This window comes from Sylvia atricapilla, chromosome 26, assembly GCF_009819655.1.
Source record: "Sylvia atricapilla isolate bSylAtr1 chromosome 26, bSylAtr1.pri, whole genome shotgun sequence".
NCBI classification, from domain to species: Eukaryota; Metazoa; Chordata; class Aves; order Passeriformes; family Sylviidae; genus Sylvia; species Sylvia atricapilla.
Window position 1 is genome coordinate 4,570,450 of NC_089165.1, and position 20,567 is coordinate 4,591,016.

At 54.6% G+C, this 20,567-nt stretch overlaps 1 protein-coding gene across 1 annotated transcript in view; it reads right to left on the reverse strand.

The window, feature by feature from the left end:
- PTPRS (protein tyrosine phosphatase receptor type S) overlaps window positions 1-20,567 on the reverse strand; it is a 90,576-nt gene that overhangs the window by 4,749 nt on the left and 65,260 nt on the right. Inside the window, exons 14-28 of the mRNA XM_066336258.1 lie at window positions 19,945-20,535; window positions 19,178-19,275; window positions 18,790-19,043; window positions 18,342-18,435; window positions 17,929-18,144; window positions 16,196-16,353; window positions 15,696-15,707; window positions 13,882-13,994; window positions 11,617-11,664; window positions 8,194-8,291; window positions 6,091-6,214; window positions 3,320-3,495; window positions 2,649-2,768; window positions 1,917-2,071; window positions 102-387 (exon numbers count right to left, since the gene is read on the reverse strand). Of these exons, the coding sequence (XP_066192355.1) occupies window positions 102-387; window positions 1,917-2,071; window positions 2,649-2,768; window positions 3,320-3,495; window positions 6,091-6,214; window positions 8,194-8,291; window positions 11,617-11,664; window positions 13,882-13,994; window positions 15,696-15,707; window positions 16,196-16,353; window positions 17,929-18,144; window positions 18,342-18,435; window positions 18,790-19,043; window positions 19,178-19,275; window positions 19,945-20,535 (2,543 nt within the window). The remainder of the gene's footprint in view (window positions 1-101; window positions 388-1,916; window positions 2,072-2,648; window positions 2,769-3,319; window positions 3,496-6,090; window positions 6,215-8,193; window positions 8,292-11,616; window positions 11,665-13,881; window positions 13,995-15,695; window positions 15,708-16,195; window positions 16,354-17,928; window positions 18,145-18,341; window positions 18,436-18,789; window positions 19,044-19,177; window positions 19,276-19,944; window positions 20,536-20,567) is intronic.

The following is a 20,567-nucleotide window of genomic DNA, read 5'->3' on the forward strand; positions in this document are numbered from 1 at the left end:
ATTTCCTCCCTCATGGAAACACCAAGGTGCCGCCAGCCTGACAAAGGCTCAGTGTGAGCACCTGGCAGGCGCTGCTGCCCCATCCCAGCCCCCGGGCTCACCTTGAACTCCAGCTCCATGCCCGTGACATGCTCCCTGGCCTCGATCTGCGCCAGTTTCTGGATGTAGCTGTAGAGGTTCCGGGCCGGGACCTCGGTGTTGCCGCAGGCCACGGCCTCGAGCAAGGCATCGTGGATGAAGCTGTACTGGTCCTCAGTCTGCACCATGTAATTGCGCTGGGACCTCATGAGGGTGACGTGCCCGTAGATGTCCACGGTCTTCTCGTGCTTGATCCTCTCCAGCATGGCGTCGATCACAATGAAGCAGCCGGTGCGTCCCACGCCCGCGCTGGGGACAGGGACAGGGAGCTGAGGGACTGTCCTGTCACTGGGCAGGGCCCAGTGCCCCTCCACCACTGTGTCCTGAGTCCCCTCCGCACTGTGTCCTGAGTCCCCTCCACACTGTGTCCTGAGTCCCCTCCGCACTGTTCTGTCCCCACCCCACACTGCTGTGTCCCCTCCACACTGCTGTGTCCCCACCCCACACTGCTGTGTCCCCTCTACACTGCTGTGTCCCCACTCCACACTGCTGTGTCTCCACTCCACAATGTTCTGTCCCCTCCACACTGCTGTGTCCCCCCTCCACATGCTCCATCCTGTGTCCCTGCTCCACATGCTCTATCCTGTGTCCCCTCCACTGTGACACCCCGGGCCAGGCACAGCTGTGGCAGCCCGAGGCTCCATCGAGGGGCTGGCAGGATCTGAAGGCTGCAAAAGCCTGTTTAATCTCTCAGATCTCAGCAGCTGAAATGTTGTAAAGTGCACTGATGTTGTAATGAGTAACATGCGTCACCTCTCTGCCTCAGTGTTTTTGTGCACGGAGGTAACATCAGACCTGTGTGTAATGGCATTTGCACCTCAGCGGGGCTCTGTGCTCTCTTGTGCCACTGCTAATAAAGGGTTTCCTCTTACCATTCCACTGCTGTCCCTTTTTTCATCGAGCCCCCTTGATCTCTGCTAATTAGACTGCCTAACACCTGAACCAAGCAGGTGACTGGAGCTTTGGCAAGAATTTAGCAGCTGATCTGGGAGCTGGTTGTGAGCTGACAGCTCTTTATTCATTTTCTGAGGTGCACAATAATTACCATCTGCAAGGGTAGTGATAAGTTGCCCACTCACAAAGACTGTTTAAATGGCATCCTGCAGCAGAGGCAGGATTAGCTTCCCCAGCAGCCTGCACAATTCAGATCTTCCCCCAGTGCCCAGGAACCCGCAGGCTCCTCCACACCCTCCTGAGGAACACAGGGATTTATCTGCACTGAGGCCTCAAGGATTCCTCACTGGGCTGTAAATTGAATTAGGGAATGTTACCTGCCTTCAGCCTGGCATTATCAGGAAGGTTGCAGCACTCAGGAACCCTCTGTCAATCACTGTCAGCTCTGCCTCCCAAACACCCTCCGAGGTCACACCTGGTCCTCCTCCTCTCTCACTGTGACCAGAGACAGCCCCACCACACAGAACCCGACACTGGTACAGCACCAGGCACTTCCCACTGCTCAACAAGATCACCAAATCCCAGAATGGTTCGGTTTCAAACGGCCCCTAAACCTCATCCAGCCCCACCCCTGCCATGGGCAGGGACACCTTCCACTGTCCCAGGCTGCTCCAAGCCCTGTCCAGCCTGGCCTGAAACACTCAATCCAAATGATTTGGCACCAATCACACCCCTCATCATCTCAGGAAATGCTGTGGTCAGTGGAATCCCCAGCTTTCCTTCTCAGATGCTGCCTGGGAGTCCACCTGTGGCTGAGAGCTGTCCCTGTCCCCCAGGCAGATCCACAGCCTCCCTCACAGGTGCCCGGGGAAGGGAAGCAGTACCTGCAGTGCACCACGATGGGCCCAGCATCGGGAGGGTTGCAGGTTTTGACCCTTCTCAGGAAGGCCAGGAACGGGGTGGGGTACTCGGGCACGCCGTGGTCGGGCCACGCCGTGAACTGGAACTGCCGCACCTCGCGCTTCTCGCTGGAGCCGTTCTGCAGGACAGAGCACAGGGTCAGGGACAGCAGCAGCACACTGTGCTGTGTGTGCTCTGAGAGCTGTGTGTGTGCTGTGAGTGCTGTGTGTGCTGTGTGTGCTGTGTGTGCTGTGCTGTATGTGCTCTGAGTGCTGTGTGTGCTGTGTGTGCTGTGTGTGCTGTGTGTGCTCTGAGTGCTGTGTGTGCTGTGCTGTGTGTGCTGTGTGTGCTGTGAGTGCTGTGAGTGCTCTGTGTGCTGTGTGTGCTGTGTGTGCTGTGTGTGCTGTGTGTGCTGTGCTGTGTGTGCTCTGAGTGCTGTGTGTGCTGTGTGTGCTGTGAGTGCTGTGTGTGCTGTGTGTGCTGTGTGTGCTGTGAGTGCTCTGAGAGCTGTGCTGTGTGTGCTATGTGTGCTGTGCTGTGTGTGCTGTGAGTGCTGTGTGTGCTATGTGTGCTGTGTGTGCTGTGCTGTGTGTGCTGTTAGTGCTGTGTGTGTGCTGTGAGTGCTGTGTGTGCTGTGTGTGCTGTGTGTGCTGCAGAGTGCACACTGGCCCACAGCCCATCCCCAGGGAGAACAGCAGCAGCAGCAGCCAGCTCACCTTGTGAAGGGAGAACGTTCGGACGCAGAAGGTGGCCAGCTCAATGGTGTCCAGCAAGATCACCTGGATCATCCCGTAGGTGTCTGAGCCTCGGCCTGGCCAGTACTGGTCGCACTTGATCTGCAGGACAGGAGGGATGGCTCAGTGCTGGGACAAACCCTTCCCTGCTGGGGATGCTCATTCCCAAAGTGCCCTGTTACAGGTGAGGCTGGGCCAGTGGCAAAGGCAAGGAGAGGTGCACAAGTGTCTTTGCAGAGCACCAGGACAGGGACAGACCCAGCAGAAAAAGCTCCTACTGACTAAGCACAGACTTTGATGCTACATCAATCCCATAGACAACAGACTGGAATGATCCTGAAGATTAGAGGGAATGTACTGGGGCTTGTTAAACAAGACAACTGAATGTGAAACTTGCCACATGATTAACTCCAAGACAGACATGCAGTGGGATCCAGCAGCCTCTTCTCCTGGAGTTGCCAAGGAGGCTGCAGCTTCCCAGGGTGAATGGTTTGTTTTTTTAAAAGCAATGAATCACTGAACTTTCAGGGTGCTGGCAGAGCAGGCAGAAATCCCCCCCTGGCTGCACATCAAAGGGATTTGCCTCTCCCCCAACTCTCCCCTCCAATCCCCCTGGATTATGACTAACCAGTCATGCCTCTCGTGCGTCTTACCCGTGATTTCTCCTCCAGCTTAGTCATCATGACAATGGTGGCAGAGCGCTGCTCCCACACCATCCTCCAGAAGTCCCCGAAGGTCTCGGGCAGCGGCCCCTGCGTGGCGATGTAGGCGTTCTGCTTCCGGTACCCGTCGATGTAGTTGGCATTGATGTAATCACTGCCCACAATTCCTGTGTCAAATCAGCAAAAATCAGGGGATTGCACAGCGCTTCACACAGCTGGGAGCACGAGGAGATTTTTGTAGGGATGCTGTTAGAGAGAAGCCCCCTGCAGAAACACCAGAGCCTCTGTGGCTTGGTGGGTCAGAATCACGCAGGCTCTTGGCAAGGTTTTCCCAGCTCAAGCTCCTGCACTGCAGAGAGACAGTCACTCCTTGCAAAATTAAAGAGACTGAATATCAGGCCTTGAAGCCGTGGTGCTTTTACTCCTGTGTTTAACGGGAGCAAAGTCCTGGTGCATCGGTGTCCAGTAGGACAAACCCGAGTCCTTGTCCCAGCCCGCCCCAAGCCCAGGCAGTAAATGCACCTGGTCAATGACTGTGTGGTCCAGAGGCATTGAGCTACAGCTGGACAGGGTAAAGAATAAAGCCAGGCTTGATTTAGCCAATGAAGGCTGTGAAATTACAGGCTTTGACTGGCTGTAAATTGCCCGCTGTCATTTTTAAGAGTGTTTTTTTTCCTACTCGCATGAGTTACAGGCTATTGAGCTCCAGCTGCTCGCCTGGGTCCCTGCTTGAGGGTTTGGGATGAGCAGGAGGCACTGCCAGAGTGAAGAGGTTGATTGGGACGTGGCAGGAGAAGGCTGCTCTGAAGTTAAAACGGCGCTGGCACGCGGCGCTGCGCAGGTTGGGCTCCGGAGCCGGCGCCTGGCACACTCAGGGCTGCTTTGGCTGCTCCAAGCACAGCCAGCGCCTGGCAGGGCTGGCAGGACCTGCCAACCCATGATTAACTCGGTGCAGAGCCCTTCACTCCTGCCTGCAGGGGAGCCAAGGGTGGGCAGCAGCACCTGGGCTGCTGCTGCTGGTGAGGGGCGAGCCCAGAGCAGCCTGCCTGTCCTCAAGGGCACTCGGGAGCTTCAACTCCTGGAGAAATGGCTTTTGATTCAACTTCTGAAGGGTTCCCTACCCTTTATCCCTCGAGTCTGAAATTTCAGGAGGGAGAGAAGGTGGCTGCAATGGCAGGAGCATGTTCAAGGCTGAGCTTTTGGAATTAATTTCCTCTTCAGCCCCCTGGGGTCCCCTCTGTCATTTGAAATGGTGGCCATGAGCTCCTGCAAGGTTTTAGTGTGTGACAGGCCCAGCTTCAGACAAGTCACAGAATTAAAGCCACTACTTCTTCCTGACCAAGCAGCCAGCGACAATCTGCAGCCTTGGCAAATCCAGATTTAAAACAAAGAGAAAGCAACAAAACTAATTCCTCCAGCTCCTTTCATCTTCCAGCCTTGAGCATGAAATAGAGCTCGGTAGGAAGGAGCACACCAGCCAAGACATGTCAGAACCTCTCAGATGCTTGAAAATTCAACCTTGGCCCATCCTCCTTGCACTGTTGGTCCCTCACGGAGCCCTGGGCAGAGCTGGGACTGCTGCCTGCATCCAGCCCCAGATCCAAGACCAGCCCAAGTGTCCTTCACTCCCCCACTTGTGCTCCTCTCCCTTCCCTTGAATGACAAAGCAACTTTTTAAAGCCTCTGCTTTCCTTGGCTCATACAATATTAATCTCGGAATTAAACCAAGGCAGAACACAGTCAGCCTCACAAGGAGAAACATTTAAAGCCCTCTAATAGCAGACCAGAGCAATCCAGATTTGTGCAGTTTTTTGGCAAATCACCGTGCTCTGCTGCTGCCTCAGCTCTCCCCCTTCCCCCTGCCCCTTGGAGCTGCCATGGCACAGGGAGATTATTTTAGCAATTCCTTGGTCTCAAAGGCTTTGGAATTAACCTCTCCATTCACCAGGCAGTTACCAGGACACCCCACATCCTCTCTGCTCTGATGATCAGCTCTTGGCAACGCAAGACTGGCCTTGAACGCTTTATCCACCCTGCACAGCCACATCCTGAGCCCATGAAACTCCAATTTTATCTCGGCAGCAGCAACCCAAGCAGGTGCCCTGTTCAACTCCATCTCAAGCCCCTCTTATCCTGGCGTGCACTGGAGCAGCTCTGTCAAGAGCCACGAGTTGTGAAATTTAATGTAAATTTTCTGACTGCACCATCACTCACATAAGCAGCTCAGGAAACAATTTATGACCCGCCAGGCTCTCACTAACCCCTTCTTACCCCGAGCCTTTTAGGGGCCAGGGCTGCAGCAGGGGCTGTGTATCAAGTGATCTTTGTTCCTGTAGAACTCAGCAGCCACATCTCTGCTGCTGCTGCCTCTCACATTTGTACAATCAGCCCTGGGCTTGCTTCCCACTCCTTCCTGTGCAGCCCCGCTCTGCGTCCCCTGTTCCTGCTCCCTCTAAAGCACAATGGGGTCTGAACTGTTCCTGTTAGTCAGAGATGCATCAAACAGGCATCTCCAAGCAAAGGCAAGGCAGTTTCTTATAAACCAGCCCTTGATATGAGATTGCAGCTCCAGAATCTGCCAGTCACCAGAATTTAACCAACGCCTGGTTAACAGAGGTATCTCCTGCCTGCCAAACTCCCGGGGAGACGTTCAGAGAGAACATAAATAGAGATGAGAGAAGCGCCTGTGGGATGTGCTCCCTGCAGGGGCTCCATCCCAGCACTGCTGCGGGAGTGGGGATGCTCCAGGGGATGCTCCATACCTTCGATGGGCAGCAGGATGACCCGCGAGTGGTCGTAGGCAATGACGTTGGCATAGCGGTTCTTGGGCTTGTTCACCTCCAGGTTGGAGTGCTCCCAGGTGAACTGCTGCCCAGGGTCGATGGACTGGAGGGGTTGGGACAGGAAACAGGAGAGTCAGTGAGGGGAAAAGCAGCAAAAGCAGCTCTGAGCACTTATTCCCCACGGCTGGAGGTCTCGCTGAGGAGAGCAGCAATTACCATCTGCATCCCCAGGAGCCCAGCTTTGGTCCCCGTGGAACAGCTGATGTCCCACCTCCCTCGGCCCCAGGTGGAATAGCTGAGGTCGTTCCCCCTCTGCACCCAGCACCGAAGGTTTCCCAGTGCAAATGGGGAGGAAGCCCCACGGGAGCCCGGCAGGGACAGCAGTGAGGGCCCAGCACAAAACAGGGGGAAAGACCCTGGCCCTGGCACACTCAATCAACATGGATTTTTCCTAGAAGGGATGAAGGAATAAACAATGAAATGCACTGGAGAGAAAAATCCCCTCTGCCCGTCCTAGTGATTTATGCCAGGTTTGGCGGTCAGGTTTTTTTTTTTCCTCTTTAAAGTCCAGCTGTCCCAGATATGGAAATTAGGTTAATTACGTTTACCTCTAAATCCTCAGCCAGAGAATTAAATAAAACAAGGGCTTAATTCCTTCATCATTTTGCAGAGCCCTTGGGGTTTGCCTCAATTGGAGGCTTGGCAGGAAGGTGCCCAGCTGTGTTTGCCGCTGCTGGCTCCCGCTCTGACTGCCACCGTCCGGGGACACGGTGCCGGTCCCAGGCGCGGCCCCGCTGCCCTCGCTGCCCACCCCGGAGCTGCCCGGGCACAGCTGCTGCAAAACCACCCACAGAAAAAGCTGCGGCGCTCCGGCTGCGGAGAATTCCTAACTAATGGGTATTTATACTATTGTAATGTGTCTGTTTGCTCTCCATCCCTCTAATCACGCCTCGCCTTCACTTCATTAGCGATGTTTGTTCAGCTCTGGCTCTCCCTCCGGAGGAGGTTGGGCTGGCTCGGAGCCAGGGCACTCGGGATGTGGCATTATGCAGATCAGCCTCTGGAATCTGGATGGAGCCCGGAACGAGCTGCTGCCGCCGCGACCCAGCGTGGGAGGAGGAGAGAGCCGGGGGCCAAAGCGCCTTGTGCGAGGCGCGACCCCGCCCGGGGACACCCGCGGGTCGGGGACGGGGAGAGCATCCCTCTGTTTGGGAAACATCCCCCGCTCCCTGCCTGCAAACACACCCCGGCAGTCTAGACTCGTTATTAGGCGAAGAATACCGGGGCATTTAATGTCTTTCAACGACAAAACCAAGAGTGGAGAGATTTTTTACAAGAGCACGGAATGATAGGACAAGGGGCTTTAAACTGCAGGAGGCTTTAGATTGGATACTCGGAAGAAATTCCTCCCTGGGAGGGTGGGCAGGCCCTGGCACAGGGTGGCTGCCCCTGGATCCCTGGAAGTGTCCCACGCCAGGTTGGACACTGGGGTTGGAGCAGCCTGGGACAGTGGGAGGTGTCCCTGCCATGGCAGGGGTGGCACTGGGTGGGATTTAAGGTGCTTCCAACCCAGACCAGTCTGAGATGGGGTAACCAAACGCTACCAGGAATAGGGAAAATGTGCACAAACCCCTCAGACGTGACAAGGGTTTTCTCTATGGCTGCTGATGCCATCGCTGTGGAGACTCCCTGCTCATGTCACTCAAGCTCAGCTGTACAAACTGAGTGTCACAGCCCTTCACTTGGTCTCCTCTGTGTCCAGCAGCAGGACACGTTCTTCAGGTACCCCAAGGACAGTTCCCACCCACCCAGCAGTCACCTTCCAGGACTGCATCCCCCTCTCCCAGGGAGCTCAGCCTCTGCTCACCCCACAGGAGCAGCTCATGGACCAACCTCCTTTTTATGAACTAGAACTGAACCCCACAAAGTGCTCAGCAAGTACTTAATTTCCAATACATAAATAGCTTTTAAATTTCACCTAACCAGATCTTTAGAAAAGCTGTTCATTTGGATGAAGGGCTGTCTGAATTCCCTAATTCCTGGCTCTGCAAACCCATGCACAGCACTCACTCTTGCTCATACCTCATACTCTTGGGATAATTTCAGGTTATCATTAGCTTTGAGATGCTCTGTGTGTTCAGCCAGCTCGGAAACGGGGATGGGTGGGTGGCTGAGCATACCTAAAAGACAAGAGAGCAGGAAAAGAATCTCATTTAATAATAACTAAAATTCACAACCGTTGCGCATTTTATAAGAAAGAAGGAACAAGAAAAGAAAATAAATTACAATGTAAGATCTGCAATGAAAGTAGGGAGGTTAGAAGAGAAGAATTCAGGGCTCGAAATTGTGTCCTTGGAAGTAAAAAATAAAAATCAAGGAAATAAATAATAATAAAAAAAAAACAGTAAAATGAGAGTGTTCCCGTGATGGCCCCGTTTTCAATGGAAATCAGAGCAAAACAAAAGGGAAAATCCAAAGAGCAGATGCGTGTTAGCGATTCCAAAGTGGACTTGGAATGAGCAAACGCTGCCAGAGGAACCCACGCAGCAAATGGCACAGCACCCGCCGGGACCAGGAACCAGCTCCAACAGAAAGGAGGCAAGGGCAGGATCCAGCCAACCATGGAGATGTGGGCAGGAGATGGGAAAATGCAGATGGGGGGCAGCAGGGGAGGCTTTTCAGGATCTGCACTGGATGATCTTTGAGGTCTTTTCCTGAGGGATTCTCTGTTGCCTTTTGCACAACATGGGCTCTGGGAGTCCTCAGTGTGCTCACGGACACTGAGCTCTGCCCTGCACCATCCCCAGAGTGCAGCCAGGCACCAGCTGGCTGCTGTCCACACTGCTGGCTGCTGGGTGATGTTCCCTGTGCAGCACAGCCCACCCTCGTGGCTCAGGCTGGGAACGTTGTCACCTTTTGGGATGGGCAGGCAGCAGATCCCCCTCAGGAGGGGGACTGGAACAATGTGCTGCAGGGCCTGATGCCCCTGAGCTGGTGCAGCTGCTGGCCCTGCAATCCCCCCAGCTTTGGTGTGCTGCTGTTGAGGCAGCCAGAGCTCCAGGGAACTCAGTGGAGCCATACTGGGACGTCCCATGGTTCAGACTGGTCCAACTGGGGCACATCTCAGCCACCACCGGGGTGAGCAGCCACAGCTGACTCAGCTCTCAGCCTGGGGTTTGCACATCCTGCTCTGGAAGAGACAGCTGGAGCTCTGGGAAGAGCAGGGACCCTGCCCTCAGTGGCTACACAACCCCAGGGGGAAAAGCTCTCCGTGCTTTGCTCATCTGCATCGGATCATGTCTTTCCAGAGGCTTCCCATGCTGTCTGCCAGCAGAGCAGCATCCCGAGAAGCCCTGGCAGTGCCCTCGATGAGAAGGACAGGAGTGGAGAAGAGATGGAAGCCAGGGAGAATTTCGAGCCCCGTGGGTGTTGGTGGGTGACAAAGCAGCGGCGTGGCAGCAGCATGGTCAGATACTCTGAGAACTCGGCACAGAGATGGCAAAGCAAGCATGACATCCTCAGTTTTACAGTGATTTGGGAGAGGGGCTGCTTCCCCCAGGCCTGGGCACGGGATGAGTCTGCCATACCTGGACAGGTTTCTCCTAAGCTCACCACACATCTATTTTCAGCACAAGGAAATATGGCTGAAAATAGAAGGAGAGGGGAAATATACCCAAAAAAGCTCACAAAAATAACCCTGAACTTCCTGGGGGCTGTGCTGGCTCCATTCCAGCCTGCTGGGATCAGGGCAGGAAACCTCTCTCAGCTCATGGAGGAAAAACTCCCATTTTGTGTCTTGTTGTCCTGGCCCATCACAGGAGGATTATTTCTCCACCTGCCGCCCGCCCCAGCACCTGACTGGGCTGTTGGGAGGAGCTGGTCCTCTCTCAGTGTGGGATGGGGAGGCCACCCTGGCTGAGATCAGATCAGACCAAACCAGTTTAACACCACCAACACTCGATGGACATGTAGGTTAAAAGGAGGAAATAAAGAACCTGGAACCCCAGTAATAACAAGCCAGAAAAAACCCAGATCCTCCTTGGCTCAGAAGTCTTGGAGCAACATGTGCAACAACCTCTGAGCCAGTGGGCTGCAAGGGAAAGGCCCACTGTGCCAATCTGGAATGAGGAGTCACCTTCCCCTTGAAGGAATTTCACAAGTTTCCTTCATAAAAGCTCCAGGAAAAACTCAGCATGAGCAGCAGCTCTGCCCTTTCCTGGGGGTCATTCTGCTTCCCCTCCCACCCTCCCCGCACAGGACCTGCCTGGGAGCACACGGCAACTTGTTCTGCTGCTGTTAAGGACAGAAACTCCTCGTGGGATCGATTTCTAGGGCTCTTTGGATAAAAGAACCTCTGCAGCAATAAGCACTGCCCTGGTGAAAAAGCCAAGTGCAGGGGGTTTCCAACAGGATCCAGGAGCTCTCTGTGAAACGAGGCAGGAGTGGCACTGCCTCAGCTCAGCTGTGCAGCTGCTCTTCTTTCATTCAGGAACTCATTTTGGGGTATGAAGGGCTGAGTTCAGCCAGGAAAATACCCACAACCCCTCTGTTACAAAGTGTGACATATTCCGTACCAAAGAGACTGGTATTTGGATTGAAGTATTCAGGGAAATATCCCAGCCCTCACATCTCCAAGCACAAGCAGCATCTGTGACTCCTCACATTTGTCAGCTGAAACCTCACATCCTTCCCTGCCCAGTATTAGAAAAAAATCCAAGCCCAAACCACCCAGCAAGGCTGGGATCTTGGCTCCTAATGGGATGAAATCTTTTCGAGCCAGTCTCATCTAACATTTCAATCACTTGAATCTCTCTAATCTTATCACAAAAGACTTGATTCTCTGTGCAGCAGCCAAGTCACCAGAAACGTCACCCTAACATCTGCTCCGTGGGCCAGAGCCCATTTATCCTGCAAAATCACCGTGGCTGGAGGAGCATTTCACTCCTGCGAGATGCCGGGGTGGTCTCTGTGCTCCTGGAACAAGGAGCAGGCACCTGCCACAGCCGGGCAGCCTCCCCATCGGAACGGAACGGTGCCTGGCTGGCTCCTGCAGAGGGGCATCACAGCTGCAGCTCCAGTTTCTCTTCCCCTGCGTTGCAAACACCAAAGCACAACCCCCCGAGAGAGCAGGGCACGAGTACAGGGGACACTGAGGACACTGAGCCAAGCACCAGCGATGGGACATCGTCCACGGGGGGAAAGGCAGCCCTGGATGCTCCTGGGGACACCGAGGGGGGACAGGGAACCCCGGGCTGGGGCTGCCCCCGCCTCCTCCTGAGGCCTCCAAAGGGAAACTGTAAAACTGGAAGCGCACTTCAGACAAACAGATGGCACAGAACAGGGATGGGATGGGCAAACACCGCAGGAACAGGGAGAGGTCGGCAGAAAACCAAAATATAGTAACAGGAACGGAACAAGAATTGGAAAGGAAAGTGACAGAAGAGGAAAATAATAATGGGGGGGGAAAAATGAAACCAACAGGAACAAAAACACACAGGAACTAACTTTCCAAGTCAAACTCAGGGTCACTGAGAGGGCTGCTCAGACCAGAATCTGCAGAAAACAGTAAAAAATAAATAAATAAAAGATACACTTTTGTGAAAATTTCATGCTAATTAAAAAAAACAAAACAAAAACCAACATAAATCTAAAGAGGAAAAGAAAGGTATTTCTTGTGCTGATTAGGACAGGATATCTAAGATGTGTTTTGCTTTCCCCTCTCTGAGCTGCACGTTCCCATTCCCATGTCCCTCCTCTGTTTCACTGCTGGGGACACAATGGAGATGCTACCTGGGGTCACCTGTCTGCAGAAGAGCCACAGGCCCCTTCTGAACCACAGTATATTGAATTTAAATGTCTTTAACTCAGAGAGCAGCTGTGGACTCTTCCCCTGCACACTGCACCACAATCTCTCCATCACTGCCAACACACTCCAAGCTCATTTCCCATTTTCACCCAATGTTTCCAAAATTCTGTGGGAGGCAGGTGATCAACTCCCCCAGATCCTTTAAAACCTTTTAATTCACAAATTATAGAGCAGAGTAACACCAGGTAGGTCAACTCTGGCCAGATAAACCTGGAAAGGAAAGGGCAGCATCTCCTAAAGCCAGACCAGACACAGGCAGTGTCTTTTGGGATCTGCAAAGCCTTAATGCAGGTTTTGGTGTCTCAGCTGCCCTTCACAAACCTCTCAGAGGCAGAATTCAGAGGTGCAGCATGACTGAAGTGGGGTCAGCAGGAGACTGACTCCCCCTCCACGGATCCCATTAACTGATGGGAGCACGCCCAGCTGACCCTGCTGTCCTGTGGGACACTCAGGGAAACACAGGAACCAGCACTTCCAGCTGCTTCTTGGCACCACCACCAAGCTGGAAGGCCTCAACCTTTTATTTTTATCTCAGCACAGTCTTTCCATCAGAGGGAGTACAGCTCCTTCTCTTGGGTCTCCCACCTCTCTCCACCTGGAGCACCCACAGAACGCTCCCAAAGGCGCCCAGACAAGGGCAAACTGCTGCTGAGCTGCACCCAAAAGATCTCAAACACCTCCAGACTGTCCTGCAAGAGCAGCACTAAGAGCTGACTTAGGGACCTTCCTGTGCTGGGCTGCTGTCCCTGCACACTGGAGTGAACCCACTGCCTTCCCTGGGCTGAGCATCCTTCCTAAGCTGGGGCTGATCCCAGCAGGTGCTTCCTAACTCCTTTTGGTAAGAGCCCCTCAGCTCAGCTCTGCCTTGTGGTTCCCCACAAATCCCCCTGGGTCCCTCCTGCCAGCCCCACCCCAAGGGAACTCGACAAGGCTAAGGACAGGACTGGGATGGGGAGGGGAAACAGGAGCTACAGAAACATTACCAACGAGCACAAAACAGCAAAAAACCAAAAATACAAACAAACTGAAAACAACAGCCAGCCCCCAAAAAGCACAATAAATTCCCTTCCAAATCCTCAAGCACCAGGAACTTGGAGGCAGAGGCGTGGACAGGCACGGGGTCAGCGTGTCCGTGTGTGAGGACGTGTGGTGGTGGCTGCAGAGGTGCCATGCAGCAGCTGGGACATGCATGGACATGGGGACACGTGTGTGCAGGAGGAAGGCTGCACAGAGCCTCTGCCAGAGCTGCAGGGCCAGGCTGGGCCAGCCCTGGCAGTGCCCAGGGCCAGGCTGGACAAAGCTTGGAGCAGCCTGGGCTGTGGAAGCTCTGCCTACTGCAGGGGGTGGAACTGAGTGGCTTTTAAGGTGCTCCCATCCCAACCCAGTCTGGGATTCCATGGATTCCATGGCAGCATCTGCCCCAAGCCAGGGGACACTGCCTCACCTGCCCCAGGCACAGAGCTCCTTTCCCCCTGCACAGCCCCTGGCTCCCAGCAGGGCTGGTTTGGCTCCAGGAAGCACCAGCTCCACGTGTGGCTGGGCAGCTGCCACGCTCCATCTCCCCACCCAGGAGCTCCCAGCTGGGGCACGGGCAGCCCTGCTGCTCTGCTGTGTCTGGCACAGCCCAGAATGCACCAATTTCTCTGGGAATCCAGGAAAACCCTTCTTCTGCCTTGCCAGCACTGGGCACAGCCTGTGCAAGGTCCTTGAGGATCCCAGCAGAGGCTTCTTCCAGCATTCCCACTTAGCACAGGCCAGGCTGGGGCTCCTGGGCTGTGCCCAAGGGCAGCCCTGGCTCTCCAGGCAGTGCCTCAGCAGCTCCAGGCAGGCAGCCAGGGCTCAGGGAAGGGGCAGGTGCTCCACTCCTGCCTTCCCAGCGGGACAGGCTGGCCAGCAGCTGTTACCTGGAGTCTGGAAGTTGATTCTCCTCATTTCCACGGGGTCCTTGGGGTGGTGGGGGGCGATTTCTGCATTGTTCAGGAGGCACTTGGTCCGTGGCTCTGAATCTTTCCGTTTGCTTCACAACAAACCCAAAAGGACACAAAAGAGACCAGAAAGAAAAAGCAGCTTAGCTTGTGGGCCTTGTGGTGTCAGCTACTCCTCAGCTACTCATGTTCAAGCACGAGCAAAGCTCCCAGCAAAAATCAAAGGTGCAGCCAAGGGTTTGAGTATATAAAACACATCAGAAAAGGGATGAGGTTTGGAAGGCTTGCCAGTGCTGTGTTTTAAGGGTTGACAATGGCCTGGGAGCAGCTTTCAGGTAAGTCTGGAAGTTTCCCCTTCTCCAGCAGCAGCACAGAGTGGCAGCCAGGAGCAGCTGAGGTGCTGTGAACTCACCGCTCACCCTCCCTGCTCAGAGCAGCCTCCACTGAACTCTGCAGAGCAAAAATGTTCCAACTCTGGCCAAGCCATTTCCAGCCTGAGAGAACCAGAGCCAGCAGAATCGTTTGGAAAAGTACAGAATCTCCTGGCTGTGACCTTGGATGTCAAGCTCTGATATTGCTGTTGGCTGGTTCAGGAGCTCTCAGAGCTGCCCTGCTGCAGACAGAGAAGTCAGAGCAGCAGTTTTCAATCTTTTTTGAACTGCAGAACCCTAAAAATCTGGGTTCAACCAACAGTGCAGGCACATCCTCTCCCAGCACAGCTGTGCCTGCTGAGATCCACCTCTCCTTGCCAGCAGCCAGAGCCCGCTCCAACCCGCCAGCTGAGCTGCACATGGAAGTGCTTCCTAATATATTTTCCTCCAAATGGGTTAGGTTAGCTCAGGCAGTTGAAAAAGTCTTTGCTGACCTGGCTCATTCTCCTTGAAGAGAATTTAGAAGCAAAGCCCTGTGCTGACCTAAAGATGTGGTAACCTCTTGCAAAGAAAGTGCTGGGAGCTGAACTTCTCCAGGGAGCAGAGAAGGTGGCCCCCACGCCGAGGCTTGGAAAGGGGTCCCAGCCCTCCCAGAGAGGGCTGAGGAGCTCCTCACCTCTCCTGCTTAGGCTGCACAGAAGCCGCCAATAATTTGCCTGCAGCAGCGATGGCAATTACTTAGGCAGAGAGGAGGTTATTCAGGACACTTTTAGCTGTGTCTTGATGTCATTAATAGCCAGAAGAAGAGGTCTGAGCCCTGCCAGCACTGCATGGGGCAGCATTTTGGAATGACACCACTTTGCAGCTTGGGAGAGGTTTATTTCTGCCGCAGTTCTGGAACTGCTGTGAACAGTTCATGGACTGAACCCATCAGTTACTTCCAGTGAAAGCTCTTCCAGTCTTGGAAATGGCTGGGGAAAAGTCTCATTTCTGCAGTCATAAACACTCTGTCAGAAGCCCTTGGCTGAGAGGGCAAGAGCAGCTTCTGCCACGGGACAAGGACAGCTCAGCTGTGAGAATCTGCCCGTGTGGAGCAGCCAGACAGGAGAAACCCACTTTCACCTCTGTCTGCCACACAAATGAGAGCTTCTGTGCTCCATTAACCCAGCACTTTGTGAGCATTTACTGCCACTGCTGCTCAACCTGAGAAACGGCCGTTTTGTTTAGGAATGGACAAACAGGAGAAAACTGGCCTTGCTTTGTTTTTCCTGTCCCAATTCAAACATAGTCTGACACAGGGTTTCTGTGAGGACAGATCTAGAGGTGGAACTGCACCAAAAAAACTTCAACACCACACAGCAAACACTGTTTAACACACAGCAAGCAAGAACCTGAATAAAATGGCAAATCTGGTGCTCTTACCTGTCTGGTTTGCTGTCCAGGAAAGCAGCAAGTGGAGAGAAGACAAGACAAATGTTCACGTTAGAAAGGACTTGCAGAGAGAAGGGGAAGCATTTGCTCAGCTCTAACCCTGGCAGCAGAGGTGGCACCAGCAAAGATCCCCCAGCCAGAGGAGCACCAAGCAGGAGCCCTGAGCCCCTGCCCCAGAGCAGCCTCACATGCTGGGCTGCAGGGGCCACACTCCTGTGCAGAGGGGAACACACCTGTGCAGGTCAGAAATGGAGCAGGGCTGGGAGAGCTCCCCTCACCCTGGGATGGAGCTGTCCCAGCCGAGGAGCCTCTGCTGGCCACTGCCACCTTCATTCCCCTGCTTCCCCTCCCCCTGAGCGTGTGCCCCCAGTTCTCATCCACACACCACGAGCTGCTCAGGAAGCCCTCAGCTGACCAGGACAGAAATCCCCTTCAGGGAACTCTGGGGACACTGAGAACCACCCCAGGCGTGGGCAGTGAGCAGCTCTTACTTTTTGTAGAGCAGGATGGCGATGACGATGCAGATGATGAAGACCACGGCCAGGACGGGCCCGATGACCCAGATGAGCCCCTCCTCACCATCAATGATGGGCTGGGGGTCGGGGTTGTCCAGCTGGATGGGGTCAGAGAAGGGGCTGGCAGCATAGGTCTGGAAGACAGGGAACAGGTGGAACACAGCTCAGAGATGGGATGAGGAATGGGGAAGCACACGATATCCCACAGGAGGAACTGCTGGACAGGAGGCCAGCTCTGCCAGCACAACCCAAATGGACACAGGGAAAATGCCCTCTCCAGCCTAGAGAGAATGCCCTGGTCTTCTCCCCTTCAGTCCAGAGAAAATGCCCTGTTCCTGAACCACCCACATGAGGAGTATCTTCCACTTCCAACGCTCCAGAGAGACAGAGCATGGAAAGATCACACCATGTGAAGCTGCAGCCTGCCCTGTGCCTGTGGCTCACCCCTTCTCATGGCCGGGAAGGTGCTTTTGGAGGTCCAGCTGCTTCTGTTCCACCACAGCCCTGAGCCCTCACCACTGCCATAAACACACAAACACTTTCCCCCAGCTCTCATGTAACCATCTGGATTTTGACAGTCAGATGGGATTACAGAGCAAGAGGGGAGGGATTAAAACAAGAATTAATGATTGGTCTGGTGACTGAAAAAAACCCAACCCCGACAAATAAATATAAAGTAGTAAAACAGTGTGTGTGTCCTCTGCTGCCTCTGCACTGAGCTGGGTTCTTGAGGAGGATCAAACCCTTCAGAGTCCAGACTCAGGATGAATTCTCATCCTACACAAGAACTCCAGAAACTGAACAGCACAGAGAACTGGCCTGGTTTGGGACAGCAGCCAGGGCCAGGACAAGAACAGGGGCTCTGGGTCCTTGAACTCCATCAGCTCTGAGCAGGCTGGAATGCTGCTCCACACTCAGGAGTGGATCCAGGCCACTGGGAGTGAGTCTGCAGCACCTTGTTCTAAAGCAGAAATTACCTCAAGCTGCAGTAATCCGATTGAGAAACCCATTCAGGAGCGTGTCAGCCTAATGCTTTAATATCAAATACACAACTAAATATTTATTGGGGGAAAAACCTCTGAAAACCCTTAATTTCCAATAGCTCCCTGCTACAATTCCACAGGGGGATTTAAAAACAACAAAGTATTAGGCTGTTTCCCATTGTGTGTGAGGGACGAGGCAGGTAAATATTAAAATAGTTGTTCTCATAAAGCCAAGTCCAGCCCCAGTGAAAACAGCAGAGATGCTGAACTGGTAGAGAGAACTTGTAGTTTTCCATAAAAAAAGGATCCCCTCTGTGCTTGGAGAGGAACTCAGCAATACTCAGAGTGTGACATGCTCTTGGAGCAGAATGTCTGGGGTCATTGCTCTGAGGAGTTAAAGAACAGCCTTTAAAGGAAATTATTGTTCAAAAAGGGGTTTGACCCAGGGCTCTCTGAACTCTTGTGCTCTCCTGAAGGGATAATTCAATGTTCCTCCCCATTCTGGACTCCATTGTGGAGCCACAAGTGCACAAGTTGTGTCCACGGAGCCTGGGACAAGCACAGCTGCTCGTGTCCCCGGTGCTTGGAAGGGACAAACGCAGGCACAAGCACAAGCAGCTCATCAGGCACAAGGGCCACATCCAAAGCTCCAGAGCTGGAAGGAAAAGCCCCAGGGAGGCCGGGAGGGCAGCGGCAGGGACGGGAGAGGGCCGGGGCAGCACTCACAGCCTCGGGCTCCTGCAGCACGGCCAAGATGAAGAGCACGTATCTCTGCCCCGGCTCCAGGGCCCTGTTCTCGAAGTTGTCGTAGTGTTTCATGTCCCCCAGGACGAAGTGGGAGGGCAGCGAGCGGAAGCGGGCGGCGATGTAGGGCCGGGGGAATTCCAGCTGCCGGGAATGCCGCAGGCTCCGCCGCCGCAGCCTGGCGATGTCCTGCACCAGCTGCGGGAGGCAGAGGAACAACCCTGAGAGCCTGGAAAGGAGCAGCAAGGAAAGGCTAACCAGCCCTCCCAGAGCGGCTGCTCCTCGGCTGCCCTGAGCGAGGAGCACAGGAGCCCAAACCCCCTCCCAGCCCTCGGCGCTCCGTCCCATTCCAGCTGCTCTCTCCCCCAGCTGAGGCCAGTTTCAGCCACACTCACCTCCTCCAGGTCCATCTCCTCAGGGCTGCCCAGGGGGTTGAGGAACTGTCCTCCCCGGGACTTCCTCAGAGGCACCACCACAATGTAGAAAGCTCTAAGTGTTGGGGATGAGAAGAGGAAAAAGAATCAGCCACAGAAGAAGGGAGCATAAACACTGATGTGAGTTTGGCCAAACTGCCCCACTGGCTCAAGCCCCTTATTTTTCATTCAGCACAGTTGTTATTCCTGGAAGGAGCTGGATTTGGTGGCAGCCCCATTTCTCCTTGTGCTTTGGCTTTCCCTGTTAGCTGTGGAAGTGCCTCCAAAAGGCAACAGTCAGGAAGGCTGGAAATGCAGCGATCACCCTCCTGGTACTGCCCCTGAGGGTTTGTGGTGGTCTCCAGCCATCAGGGCTGACCCCAAAAACACGAACTGAGCACCCCACCCCAGCAGTGAAACAGAAACATACTGGACAGGCACAGAGCTCTTCACGTCGGGGAGAATCACCACCACGTTGCCATCAGCATCAGGCTTGTGGGTCACCTCTGGCTTCTTGGACAGCATGTCAGCAGCAGTCCAGGCTGCAACGTTCTGCTGCAGCCCCCCCATGCTGTTGCCCTGGTTCATCAGCACAAAGTTGTAGAAGGTTCGGGGCCTCAGGTGGGTGATGAGTTTCTTGGTGGTTCGTCCATCCACGTCGACGTGCAGCCCGTTGTACTGGATCTGTGGGAGGGAGGAGGTTGTTCCCTCAGCAAGGCTGCTCCTGCTCCAGCTCCTTCCTCCCCAGCCCTTTGGTTTGCAGGAACACCCGGCCCTGCAGAGCTGGGGCAAACACGGGAAAAAACTCCTGCACTTGCCTTGTATGGGGTAGGAGAGTTGTAATTCTCAGGGAACTCCCAGCTCAGAAGGACAGACGTCTTTGTCACCATCTTCACCTTGAAGTTTTTGGGTAAAACTGCAGAGAAAAAAGTGAGGAGGAAGGGGAGAAAGGAGAAGAAAAGGCAGCAGAGGGAAGGAAGAGTAGGAAAGAGAAGGAAGAGAATGTCAAGTGCTGGAAGAGGGGCCTGCCAGGCTGGGTCTGGCTGTGGCTGCAGGAACAGAAGGGATTGCTCCCTCCTCCACTGTGCTGGAGTTTTGCCAAGGTCCATCTCCCAGTGCTCCCTGTCCCCGTGCCTAACCCCAGCAGGGCACGTGGCTTTGCCCCCACACTCTGGGCCTGGGTGGCTGCTGCAGGAACGAGGTGCTGCCTGGCTGAGCATGCTCAGGTGAGGAAAAACCCATCCCAGGTCACGGCTTGAGGGTTTGCTTTTTTTTAAAATTTTTGCTCTTTTCTTTTGGCTGCTTGCAAAAGCTGAAGAAAACGCTCTTCCCACCTGTACAGCGACTGGCCCCCCCTTTGGGCGCCAGCGACAGAAGGTGTCCGGACTTAACTTAGAAGAAAGCGGTAAAAGGGACTTACCTGGCCCAAGGCAGAGAGGAGCGGAGGGACTGAGTGTGACACCAGAGTGCTTTGCATTTACTCACGAGCCCGGCTGAGCCTGGCCTGACCTCTCCAGCTCTCTTGCCTCCCGGCACCAGCCCCGGACACAAGGGGAGAGAGGGAGGAGAAACCGGTAAGTCCTACCTTGGTCCAGCTGGAACGTCCGATACTGGACGGTCGGGCTGTAGGGCCCGGGGCCTTTACTGGTGTGAGCACGGATTTTAACGTCATAGGCGGTGTTGGGTTTGAGGCCGTTGAGGGTGTAGGAGTTCTCTGGGGAGGGGGGCAGGTCTTTTTCCAGCAGGTTCCCGGGAGAACCGGCCTCCCGGTAGGCCACGGTGTACTTGACGATGGCTCCGTTGCGCTCGGCCAGCACGGGGGGCAGCCAGCCGAACTGCACCGACACGGCCGTGACGTTGCTCGCCTCGAGGATCTGCGGGTAACCCTTGGGGATGTCTTCGGGGGTGGTGAGTTCCTGCACGGCTTCCTCCCCGAAGCCGGCCCGGCTCTTCACGGCCAGCTTGAAGACGTACGTGGCGCCCTTGTGGATGCTGGGGGCGACGTACTTGTCCTCCAGCGCCGAGAACTCCAGCGTGGCCAGAGGGTCCACGTCCTTGCGGCCAAACTGCAGCCGGTAGCCCAAGACCTGGCCCTCCGCGCCCAGAGGGGGCTCCCACTTCACCAGCAGAGTGTTCTCCTCTGTCTGGTGCACAGACAGGATGGGCTTTCCTGGGACTAGGAGAGAAGAGAGACACCTTCAGCCAGGC